Source organism: Limulus polyphemus, unplaced genomic scaffold, assembly GCF_000517525.1.
Source record: "Limulus polyphemus unplaced genomic scaffold, Limulus_polyphemus-2.1.2 Scaffold77, whole genome shotgun sequence".
In the NCBI taxonomy this organism is placed as follows: domain Eukaryota; kingdom Metazoa; phylum Arthropoda; class Merostomata; order Xiphosura; family Limulidae; genus Limulus; species Limulus polyphemus.
In genome coordinates this window covers 995,900-1,009,003 of record NW_013665687.1, presented here as the reverse complement: position 1 = coordinate 1,009,003, position 13,104 = coordinate 995,900, and the positions used below count along the sequence as shown (strand labels likewise).

The 13,104-nt window shown below is 29.7% G+C and overlaps 1 protein-coding gene across 1 annotated transcript in view; it reads right to left on the bottom strand.

Moving 5' to 3' along the window:
• Positions 1-3,730: 3,730 nt before the first annotated feature.
• The window catches only part of LOC106467167 (arginine and glutamate-rich protein 1-like), a 14,698-nt gene continuing 5,324 nt past the window's right edge, over positions 3,731-13,104 (bottom strand). Inside the window, 3 exon segments of the mRNA XM_013927492.2 lie at positions 3,731-6,437; positions 7,501-7,584; positions 12,029-12,254. Of these exon segments, the coding sequence (XP_013782946.2) occupies positions 6,276-6,437; positions 7,501-7,584; positions 12,029-12,254 (472 nt within the window). The 3' untranslated portion in view covers positions 3,731-6,275.

The following is a 13,104-nucleotide window of genomic DNA, read 5'->3' as shown; positions in this document are numbered from 1 at the left end:
CCATACAAATATAGTAATGACAGTTGATTTGCATTTTACTGTCAATCCCGATATCAATTGTGTTGATTTTGTTTTGTTTTTTCACAATAAAATGACTCACAGAAGGAAAACATTTTTTAAAAGAAGGCACTGAGTAAGAGTGTCTTAGATTAATTACAGAAGATACTTTAGGAATATCTTTTGGTAAGAACAATTTAATCTTTATTATGTGGCATACATCAGAATAAACATTACCAAAAAATTATTATAATGTTAAAGTTATGATAATTCTGTTGTTGTGATATTACAATTTTAAAAATAAACTGTTCAAAGTTCCCATTGAAACTTTAATTGTAATTTATCATTAATTCATATTGAAATCACTTTCTCACAATATTAAAATTAACTGTGACCTTACTACTAGCCTTTTAAATGCTACTAGTTTACATTAACTACTGCTATGATCCTGACTATTCGAGTCCTAGGCATTACGTATTACCACTAAATTTCAAAATGAAAAAAACTTTCATTACACCAAATAAATCATCATCACCAAACTAATGTAATGTGGTGTTTTTTGAAGAAAAATAAATGACACTTTTCACAAAATATACCAAACACCTCACAAATACAGTGAAGGTGAGAGAGAACAGAGCAAATGCTAAAACAGTAGAGAAATTAAGAGTTCAGAAAAACAAAACATGTCATAAGTTGGCAACAGAACTTTTATAAGAGATGTTTACTAGTCAAAAATGGTATTTCTGTAAGGCAATCCCTGAACAGTGAATATAACAGAATATTTGCCCATTGCTTATCATTATTTAGTTACTACTCCAAATTACTACCTCCTAAGTGATCCAACATTGTAGAAAATAATCCTTTCCTTTGTATTCACATTACATAATAATTAAAGACTGAGCACTATGATATTAACCACTAAATGACACCACAACACTTCAGGAAGTACCATTGCCAGACAGATGCTCTTCACCCATGGTTGAATTTCAAACATACATAATCCTTAAGTACTGTTTTTCCGGTTATCCTTTTACACTTACTTTCATTACCCCCCCCCCCAAAAAAGAGGTAAATAAATTGCTGGGTCTTCTGTTTGGACTTTTTCACCCTTCAATTTTGCTCTCCTTATGAGTTAACCCTTTGAACTGGTTTTGAACCAGCAACTATACCTTACATTTTTCTTCATTCTGGTCCCACAACAGGTCAGTTCATTACCTTCTCCAGTCAACTTATAAACTTTTTGAATTTAACTTTAAATGCTGCTAATAAAAAATAAGAAACTGTTAATAAGTAATGATATAGTAACACCTTTTACTGTTGGAATTTTTAATATATTTCTTTTATACAGATTACAGTTGCAAATGGGCTAAACAGCCAGGTAAAAGATCCCTATGGTTCAGGTGCAACCATTCGTGATTTTGAATTAGACAAGAAAGCCAGCAACACCTGCTACTACAAGGACTTTGTCCAGCTCTGTGAATGAAATAATTCAATTGACTGTCACTTTTATAATGCATCCACAGCTGAAGGTGCAGTTTGTGTTTCAGTGACATTAAGTCTTGAACACTGGTCCCAATTATGCTAACCACTAGATCATGCCCAGCCATTTCTGAATTGAAAATGTATGTATAGGTTGGAGATTAGAAACCAACATTATTACAAAATATGACCACAAATTTCACACACACAAAAAAAGTTAATCAGAGCCAAATTTGTTGTCAGCTGAAGCATTTGGCTCTAATAATCTTTTCTTTCCCAGAGTTTGTGGTTGTATTGTAGTAAGTTAATGAAAAAAACAAAGATATTGACATCTAAGTTTAACCATGTTATATATCTTTGAAAACTTCAATGGGATGATGCATTCAAGTTGATCTGTTTTCTCAATTTAGTAGCTTGGAAAAACATGTAGGCTGAATTGGTAAATTTTGTACACTTGCTTTAATATATTGTTAATTTCACAGATTCATTTTCAAAGTAGATTGTATTAATGTAGGTTAATTTTATGACCCTTTGATAACATTAATCAAATATTCACAGGGTCGGTTAAAAGGAACATTTAGTATTCCAAATTTACTATGTGTATCTATACAAAATGTGGCAAGCTTTTAGTAAAAAGTACAAGTCTATTGTACGTAAAAAAAAAATCAGATGTAGTACATACAGACTCTGACAAGTCGGTGTGCAAGAAGAATAACAATATTTTTGTCATCATACAGTTTGTGTATTGCATCCGCATAACTCTAGAATCTCCAAAATGCATATTACAGTTTTTTCAGTATCACTGCATATTGTTTTTGGTACTTACTCTCCTGTATTACAAAATGTAATTAAATAAGCAATGTAAGGTAAGATTAATAGTTCATAACTCTGACATCAAATACATAATACCATGTTGAATGGCACTCTGTAACACATTGTGGAATGATCACTTTGACCCCCAGCCATGTAAAAGGGGTTACAATGGTGTGCAGAACTTAAGTATCTAGATTTAATCTAAAGTAGAGTGTGTGTGTTCAACAGAATTAGCTGAGAGCTTTTTTTATGACCAATTGGATTTTTTTTTTATACACCTTCATAGTGCCAAACATACATCCCAACATAAGGCTGTTTAAAATTTGAATAACATATTTATAATCTTCAACTTAGTGTAACAGTAAAAATAATTAATTTGTTATACAGTGTATTGGTAATGACATTTTTAGAATTTTTTACACTATTTAACACAATACAGGAAAAAAAATAAAATTATTCAATTTAACATGTCTGAGTTCGAACACACTTATAACTACACCGAACCTACCACAGAATATAGCCCAAGACTGTTACAGGATCTGAGAACCTATTCTACCTCATTTTAATTTGTTTCATATCTAGTATATTAATGATAAAACTGAATTCAAAGAAGCAACAACTTTTACATAAGTAATTAGATGGTTAGATAATGTAATGATCAGGACTCCCTTTTAACAAAATACATGAAAGAACTAATATTATTCAATTTATTATTCTTACTCTGAGAAACATATTTGAGCTAGACCACAGAATTGTAACTACACCAAATCTATAAGTAACAATTCAGACAACAAGGTAGAGCCCAAGACTGATTGAAGAATCCACTAACACATTCTTCCATAAGTCTGGGTTCGATAAAATTTAATAAAAAAAAAGGATCTTTCACACATGAAATACTAACAACATCCAGATCTGTTTTCATTTCCACTTACCACATTGTAGGCATTTTTCTTACTGGTACTAACATTAACAAAAATTTCAAATTGTCTTTTGGATTTAGGAATAAATTACTGGTAGTGATTAAGTATAACTGTCTACACTCAAAACTGTATAAATCTGTAAAATTAAATAAGTTAATAAATGAAAACATTTTTTTTGTAAATTAAAGAAACAATTCTGAGTACTACTTTTAGACTACTATAATCTCAATACAGCTTTGAAAGCTCAGTCTATAAATGATCCAGTTAATTTTTTTCTTGCCCATATATGAACACAGTTTTGTTTTGTGTGGCTTACTACTAGCCTGAAGTTTGTTATTTATCAAAATTTCGACCAAATCTTAGGGGATATATAATACATATTCTTTTAACAACATTCCCAGCAAACACTAATACATGTAAAAATAAAACAAAAACAAATCACTAAAAACCAAAGTGTATTTGAAAAGATTCTAAGAACCACAAATTAAAAAATATCACACAAAAATAAAAACTGAAACTGGTTTACTTTCAACTATATTTATTCACCAAAGACACTTAAAAAAACTGTAAAACTGATCATTTTGAAAACAAAAAAAGAATGCACGAGATAGTTTTCACTCTAGATAGTGCTAAACACCAGTACCTCAGTCTATAGAAAAACTAATTTATGAATTCACCCATTCTCTATCTTTTAACTAAAACCCACATTTTGTTCTTATCAAAGTGATATAAATAAAGACCACACTGACATCATTTTTTCAACAGTGTCAAGTTTTCAGTCCTATATCAATGTCAGTGATGACAAGAAGCATGGATTCACTAAACAAAGTATAACCTTAAATTTTTTATGTTGCCAAACACATTTAAAACAGCATCTTGCTTAAGTTGATTTATATTACCAACTAGGAATATGCAAACATCTCTTTTAAATATACAGCTGTATTTAAATACAAAAGATATTTTATTATTGCCAAGACAAATACATTTCAAGGACAATAAATATATATATGTAATTCACTACACAAATTGTACTGTAGAACTTCTAAACAGTTTAAATTCCTCATAATGGAGAGATACATTTTAATATAATTACCAAAATTTATATTTCTCTAAATTCAATCATTTTTAGACAAACTTACAAACAGCAGTTCCTAGTAAACTGTACTGAATCACTTACCTGATTTGAATACCTAGAGCCTACAAACATTTTTATCTTCAAACAACTCATGTTAAGTTTTTAATCACTGTTAATTTTATGTAATTACTTACATAAACATAATAACAAGATAACAGATAGCATTTGTATTTTTTAATTTTATAATATAAATCATTTAATTGATTTTTCTTAATTTTTATGTACCAACATGAAAACTAAAATGAGGTGCAATATTTACTTCTAAACTGAAAGTGCATTGGCTGATTTATTAGAGCACTACCTGAATCAATTTTGATGGTTTCAGTATAAATGCAGTGATTATTTGAAAATCACACATTAACTACTTTTTTTATTTAATTTAGTTCCCAGTTTTATTATAAAAATCACATATTAACTAAATTTTTCCTTTTAGTTCAGTTTTATTAGAAGATACAATTTTAATATCAGTAAGTATATTTGTTGGGATGATAAATAAAGCAAATACATTCAGGCTATCATAAGTTGGGAAAACAATGTGAAGGACAACAGATTATATTTTTAACTGGGCTCAAGCCTTTGTAGGTCAGAAAACTAATATTAGTAGCAGCAGGACTGAAAGGCCAGCACTGTTAAGTTTACATTTCACTATCAGACAAATTTCTCAAGTATTTCATTTCCTAAAAAACTCGTAATTTATTCACCTAGGAAAAATCACCTTTAATATGATTAAAAGTAAAATTTATTTTCATCTAAAGTACTTTCAATTTTTTTGCAACTTCAGAGAATTAAACCTCCCTACCAGAGTACAAAGAATACCTCTAATTAAGGCCTGGCTCCACATGTCTAATCAATAAACTCTCTTTTAATGGCATTGTATTTTCATTCTCTGCTGAGCAGCAAATGCTTAAGTCTATTGCAGGGTATCTCACTTGTGGATAAGAAAATTTTCCATAATTTTAAAAATTAAGAACCCATGAATAGTATGATTATTGTTAGAGGGAATTTATGCACATCAAACATTAGTGTTTGGGTGGTGTTCAATTGGCATGGGTATTTTGGCATTTTAAAATCTTCATATTTATAAATTTCACTGAGAATCATCTTTAAACCTCAGTTGTGTAATAAAAGTATTTTCAAGATGAAAGATTTGATTTTGGTGGTCACACACTGTTTACAAATTTACATGAACTTTTTGGTTACACAATATGCTACCCAGTGGTTCAAATCAACAAGAAAATATGTAATAGGACAAGTTGTGATAAAGACTTAAGCATTCTCTACTCAGCAGAAAATGCAAAAACATTGCGAGTCAAAAAGACTCTACTGGTTAGACATTTGGTGTTGGTCCATTGTACCTCTTAATCTTTTCTGCTATGCTTAGTGAACTAACAATGAAAACCAAAATAAAAACACACACAATATTTATTGGTTACAGAAACTTATGAAGCTTACCTCAACAGTTTTAATACAGAAGAAACAGTAACTTTCAACATGTAAAACATTTACTGCAATTTAATCAATGGTTTGCTTTAATAAAGTATTAACAAAGATGAATCTTGGATGAGGCTTCTTTATTTCCAACTGATTTATATGTTGAAACAAAAGACGTGTCTGGTCTATATAACTAGAAAACAAAAACTGCACCAACTACAGTTCAGTCTTCTAATATCTTCCACTGCTATTATTTTATAAGAACTGAAACACAATTCTAGTTATTGTAACTTAGCCATGACCCAAGCTTATTTTTACACGGTGGTTCATTTACAAAATAATAGTCTAAAATAACCATTATTCTATCCTGGAAATGTTAAAACATTTGCCAGGAAAAAAAGGGTGATGGGAAGTGCAATATAATTCTTATAGGTTCACAGATCACCAATTGCTTTCAACTCAAATTCCACTACTTGGTTTTCTGAGTGTAATTCAGTTATTCAGGTTGGTTTTAGAGAAAAAGCTAACCTTGGTCTAACTTTTCCCTTATTCAAAATCACTTGTTGCTCCTGCTTTACTTTTTTTTCTTGCTCTCTTTGTAGTCTTTGACGCTCTTCATCAATCCTGCGTTGTTCTTCCACCATTGCTAACCTCTCCTCTGCCTGGAATTAGAAATTTTACTTAACAAATTAAATTCACTGACAGTTGTGGTCTAATATTTTGCTTTTAAAACATTTTATCTTTATAAAGCCTTTTTTTCTCTCTCTTATACCTCATACAACAGAAGGCTAGAGAGGATACATTTCAGCTTGATATTTTGCTGTTCATTTGTACATGACAAAGCATGCATAACTTCACTTTGGAAGAGAAACAACTCATTTTTGGTTTTATCAATTAATAAAAGGTGTCTGTAAACATACAGTTCTGTAAATTAGGTGAAGTCAATTTCTGCACACAGATAACAACAGACTGGATGATTGGAATAAGGAGTTTCATCATGTTTGGCATTTTGTGATTATCAGACCCATAATTCTATAATGTAGCATGTTTAATTTATACATGAACCAAAACATGTCTAAATCTTTGTACTGGTCTAATGCCCAAATTTCTATAGAAATTAAACTTGTACAATGATTCATAAATTAATTTTTATTTAGACACAATATTATTAAAAAAAACACAAAGTAAACAATTTACAAGCAGTGACTAAACAATAAAATAGTTTTTTCAGATTAATTTTGTATTGTTTGGAGTTGGGGGAGTTTTTTGTTTGTACTTTAGTGTGATCACAATTTTGGACACAGCAACAAAAACAAAGAATACAGAAATTTTAAACATTTGCAATGAATCCCATAAATGAACTTTATGATGATGTTTTATAAAAGAATCAACTTTTCATACACAGATAAAAGCAGTAAAGGAAATCACAAGCTGAAAATCTGTATCCTCTGAAGCTTATATTTTCATATCGGTAATAGGTTCTATCAAAATGAGTGTTTATCAAAAAACATATTCATCTCCAAAGTTCCTATAGACCAATGATAATTTTTTTTTTTCATAAGAAAAATATAAAAAAAGAAATTGTGGTTTTGTGGTTCTAAACAGAAAAAACTAGATATATTCCATTAAATATATATATATATATATACCTTTCCCTGACTCAAAATAGTACGAAGTCATAATTGTTAAAAAACTCTATGATTTATAACAGAAAGTACAACTAACCAGCTTTTTCTGTGCCTCTTCAATTTTCCTGTTGTTTTCTTCAAGGATTCTTTCAATTTCCTCACATTTCTTTCTTTCTTCGTCCTGGGAAATTAAATTTTCAGCTGGTAATGCAAGGTCTTGAAACAACTATGGGTAATATCTTATCACAAACATTGAGTTAATATGAAAGCAAATCATCACTGAAGCTTCTGTCTTTCTGCTGCATATTATGATAAATCAAAAGTCTGTCAACTTTGATTTATAATTCCAATATATTTTCTTCAATGATATATAAGTGGTTATACATGTGTAGGAGTATAAAATTCACAGAAACCATGATAAATAGCAAACTTTAAAACGATATTCAGTCTGGTATTAACAGCATAAAACAGAAAAATTTAAAGTAAACACTACTGCTATTTACATTTCTTTGCTATATATCATCACACTATGATATGGAAATGTAATATCAACGGCATAATTATAAATTAAAATTTCAAACTTTAATGCAACTTGAAATTAATGACCAATTTTCTTTTTTCACCCCTTGTAACCAAATTTTTGGAAGAAAAATATTCTATAATTATTTTCAGTTAAAAAATTGTACTGTTAAAAATTCCCTTTAAACAAAATGTTACGGAAAATATTTTTTCTTCTTTGGAAATACTTATTAATTCTAATATTGCATAAACTAATTTTTAAAAGACCTTATTCTATATGCCATCAAATGCTTTCATACTTTTCTTGAAGAAATGAGTTGGAATAACATTTATGATGTAATGATGAGAAAGGCATTAATATATAGCAAGAAACTTTTAAGTGTGCATCTTACTAAAGCTTTAAGGCCATATCTTACAGTACAATTAATTTGAAAGAGTATTATGTTCAAGTGTAAAGATAAAAAAACAAAAACAGGAGAGGGTCAATGTTTGTAAAATATGATGATTTTGAACTCTTTTTATGTCTTCATCTATACATATTCCTTAGATTAAGAATTACCAAAGGCCAAGCTCATAGTAAAGATCTTGCTCAGATAAAAAAAAAGGCAATAAGACCACACTTTTCAATATAATCAACTATGCAACTTTTTCATTACTAGCTGCCATATCTACAATTCTAGTAATATCTGCTTTTCCCTAACTATGTTTATTCAGTTCTAAAGCTCAAAAGCACAGAATTACCCAAAAACCATTTTCAATTCATAAGGCACCTTAATTCTCAAAAAACAAAAGTTAGATACAGAGCACATTATAAAGAACAACAAAAGTGCAAAAAAATGTATGTAATACAACTAATACTATAGTATAAAATTTAGACACTCATGATATTTTTTTGGGAGCATGGTACACAGTTCATTTTAAAGGAGGAACTTTCTGTGATAACAAATATTCTTGTACACAAAAACATTTTGTTCAGTTATGGCTCAGAATATCTTCTCAGACTGCTTTTAAGTATCAGACACACAATGGTTGCTTAAGTGCACAAAGTACCATCCACTTTTTAGAACTTCGATAATATGAACTTACTGTTATAAATATTAGAAAATATAGAATATTTAAGTAGCAGAAATACTGTAAAACATGCATATTTCAATTTATCTTATAAAAATTTTATACAAAAAAAAACAATTTAAGTAACATGCAATGATAAAAGTAACACTAAAATACTTATTTTATTATCAAAATAAGCTTTTAATACAGTAACACCAACAAGCTGCTACAGAAGGCTCCTTCAACATAATAAAGTACAAGTATTATAAATACACATACCATTCAAATGCTGGTTGCCCATATAGAGTTGTGAAAAAAAACTCAACACTTCTAAAAACTATCTGCTGGCTAATTTTTTTTATCTTTCTACATATCTTTTTTTGTTGTTGTTTAAGAATGATTGTGTTTGCCATCCCATCAGAATTTTTTTTGTAAGTATGCAAGTTTATTCTAGCAATACTTACTCTGACTTCTGTCATTACAATTCATGAGAACTCTACAAATAGCAACTGAATTTGAATATTGTTTGATGAAATGATTCCAGTTTTTATTATTTTATGACTACTGTTTATAGATCCTATACTAATGTAATGTAATTTCTAAAATGTAGTACTTTATTATATGTAATAATTTTCTTTCTCAAACACGTTTGAAAAATTTCATCTTAAAGCCTTTTCACTTTTATTTTCTACTTTTCTAGAGTTTATTGCCATCTGTTTATGCAATTGATTAAAACTACATCTCTCTCAATCTGTTAACTTATTTTACTAGGAAACAGAGATAAATCACTATTGTACAGTACTAATTTATGTTAAATGAACAACTACATAAAATACATAGTATGTGTACAAGAATAATCATATTTCTTTTCTAACACTAATTAAAAGCACTTTTGTGCCATTTCTGAATAGCCTGAGATAAAAAAAAAGAAGAAATTGCATATACAATTTGAAAAGGTAAAAATATATCTACTGAATACATTATTCAGATATAGCTATAACATATACACACACACGCACATACACGTGTGAACTACTAACGTGTATACATGAAAATTTGCACATCTCACCACCTCTCTCTGCATTTGTGCTGCATGTACAACAGTATTTTTATCATCAATATCATTTCTTCTGCCATACATGTACGATGGTGATATTTTTTATTAGTGTTGCTTTGATAATATATCACACTTTGATGCTGCTGTTTGCCATAAGTACAGAAGTCAGAAGCTTCAGCTTAAACAAACAGACCTAAGAAATTTATCCTACATTAATAACATTAAGTATAAAAAACACTGCAACAGAATGCTTTCTTATTCCTATGCAAAATAATTCCTCACATACTGCAAGAAACATATGCTTAAAATAATTTATCTGAATGAGCCCAAATTTATCATATATAAAATTAACTTTTTCACAACTAGATAAGTCTAAAGAAACGTAGATGTTAATTGCTGGTTAACTTTACTGACATAAGGGAGAATTGTGAAAATGGAATGAGTTAGGACAAATTTCAAATTATCCCACTCTTTGCCAAACAGGTATATGTGAATATTGCTAGATTATCATGGAGTGTTTTTACTCACCCTTATGTGAGCAACTGATTGAGACACAGCTAAATCTAAGAAATCCTTAAAGTAGCAAACTTGCCTTTAATGGTGTCTCCGTACCCGCTTGTCTGTCTTCAAACAGCTAACAAGTTCAGCAAAGTTCGTGATCTAACTATCCAGAATCTTAGCATAGTTACGTAAAATGGGTTAGAAGTTAAACATTACATTGCAAAAACATAAAGAAAAGTACCCTAAAGTCAAGTGGTACACGAAACAAAAACTGACCACAAATGAGATGTGGGATATTGTTGCTGTACTAACAAACAACTCACGTGGCAGGGACCAAGGTGAAGATTTCTGTTGTGCCTACAACCTGGGAGAAAAAGCTGCTACAACAAACACATTTGCCAGAAATACCTTTAATGAAACAAGGAACAACAGCTCTGTTTATAAAATCTAAAAAGTAATGTTAAAAGTTGAACTAGGATTTAAATCTATTTATCCATACTACGGTCATACCTTTTGAGTTGTTGAAAGGCTAATTATTAAAGGACTTAATATAAGCCCCTTTTATAGTTATTTTAATTTTACCTATAAATATCACTTTTTAAAGTTATTTTTAACATACTTTAGTCCAAAGAATCACTTAAAAGTCTAAAAAATTGTGAGCTGCAACAGTTTTGTATTCACATTTTCCTTTCAATCCAAATATTTACATTTAAGATTTGTAATAATAAAATTACAAATGATGCATTTTAGCATGATAAATAATCTTAAGTTTTGTTAAATCATTGACAGATTTATTGTATTATTGCATTTCACACAAAAAAGTTTGTGTGGAATCCTGCAAGTAACTTTACCAATATAGGTAAGTCATAATACGTGCATAATTTGACTTTTGTGCACTGATCTCTCTCTGTCCTATAAATAAACCAGAAACATATAAAGTGTGAGTTAAATCTTTTGATTAATGATAGGAGATAGCTATTGCTTAAACACTTAACACAGGCCAGTAATTTTACTTGCATGTTTTATTTATAATCTAGTGTACTATGAAATCGTATTAATATCTGTTCATTAAACCTGCACATTACTGCTGAAATTGTTCATGCTCATTTAAATAAAACAAATACACAATTTTCATTTGTTGAGAAAATGGTGTCAAAAGTCCCAAAGAGTTTAAAAAGGACTTCATTAGGTATCATCCATAACAACAAACAAATAACCTTAAAAATATATGCAAAAACATGTGGGCCTCACATTTTTATTGATTTAATGAAATTTAGCTATCTTTCTTTAATAATAAAAAATAACCTTGAATACGTTTACCAAGTAGGTAAAATAGCTGGTATATCATGCCACACAAAAATAAATAAAGATAACAGGAGTCACAGTTTAGCTGTAAATTTACTTTCTGCCAAACTTTTGGCAGAAGTGGTGTCATCCAGTAGTAATCAAAAACTGTCCACAATGGAGAAAAGTGTGCAGCACCATTTTGATTCATTACCTCCTTCTTTCTCTGTTCTGCAAGTTCATCTTCTCTACGTTTCTCCATTTCTTCCAGCATTTGTTTTTCCATGGCTTTTTTGGCTTCTTCAACTCTTCTCAGGACCTCTGCTTCAATATCGTCCTTACGCTTCTGTAGTTCTTCCTGCACCCTTTTTTCTACAATCTCTTCAATTCTTTTAGATGTCTCATCTTGTACCCATTTCGCTTCCAACTGCTTTTGTCGCCTACAGAAATATCATAACATTAAAAGCAAAACTATTTAAGTATATAAAAAAAACCTATTTTACGATATTAAGCTATACATTTAAATTTATGGAGTTATTCAGATTAATCATACAAACTATTTTCATATGCTGATGTGTGTTATGCAAGTCACAGCACATGCTTTAATACATCAATACATTTGTTGCACAGGAAATTCCAGACCATTAGATAGTGCAAACCCACTACACGTAGCTAGAGAATATTGTTAAGTGATGTAGACTAAGGATCAACATTTAAAAGAAAGGATATTTCAGAATTCTATGTGGGAACAAAGAAATTTGTACACCAAGAATTGTTAAGACAGCAACAATTTCCAAAACCACATCTAGAGCAACACCTTTATCTGCAGAACAATGAACTTCTGAACAAAATAACATTGTACTGAAGACTAACGAATCTCCTGGTACAAGATAATAAACAAGGATTTGAAGCTAATGAAACTCAAAAGTCAGAAGTTCATAACCTTCCACCCAGTCTCAAAATTAATGACTGCTTTGATAAGGAAATTGCTGAATGCTGAAATCACAATTAACCGTATTTCAAATGTCCCTCAGTGAAGTTCCAGTAGGATTTATGCCTTTGATTAAAACAAATTTCTAAAGTCTAGACATATTGTTAGTGTGTTTGGTAAAAGCCAAGGCACAAAGATTTTGGATTAATTTAGAAATAATCTATTATTGTTTGAGGCTTTAATTGAATTGCTGTAGACTCCAGCTATGTTTATTTCAGAAAATCTTTTATAGTAATTAATAGTACAATCAAATAAAACACAGATATCTAATGCTTCTTATTTGATACTATAGGGTAGTG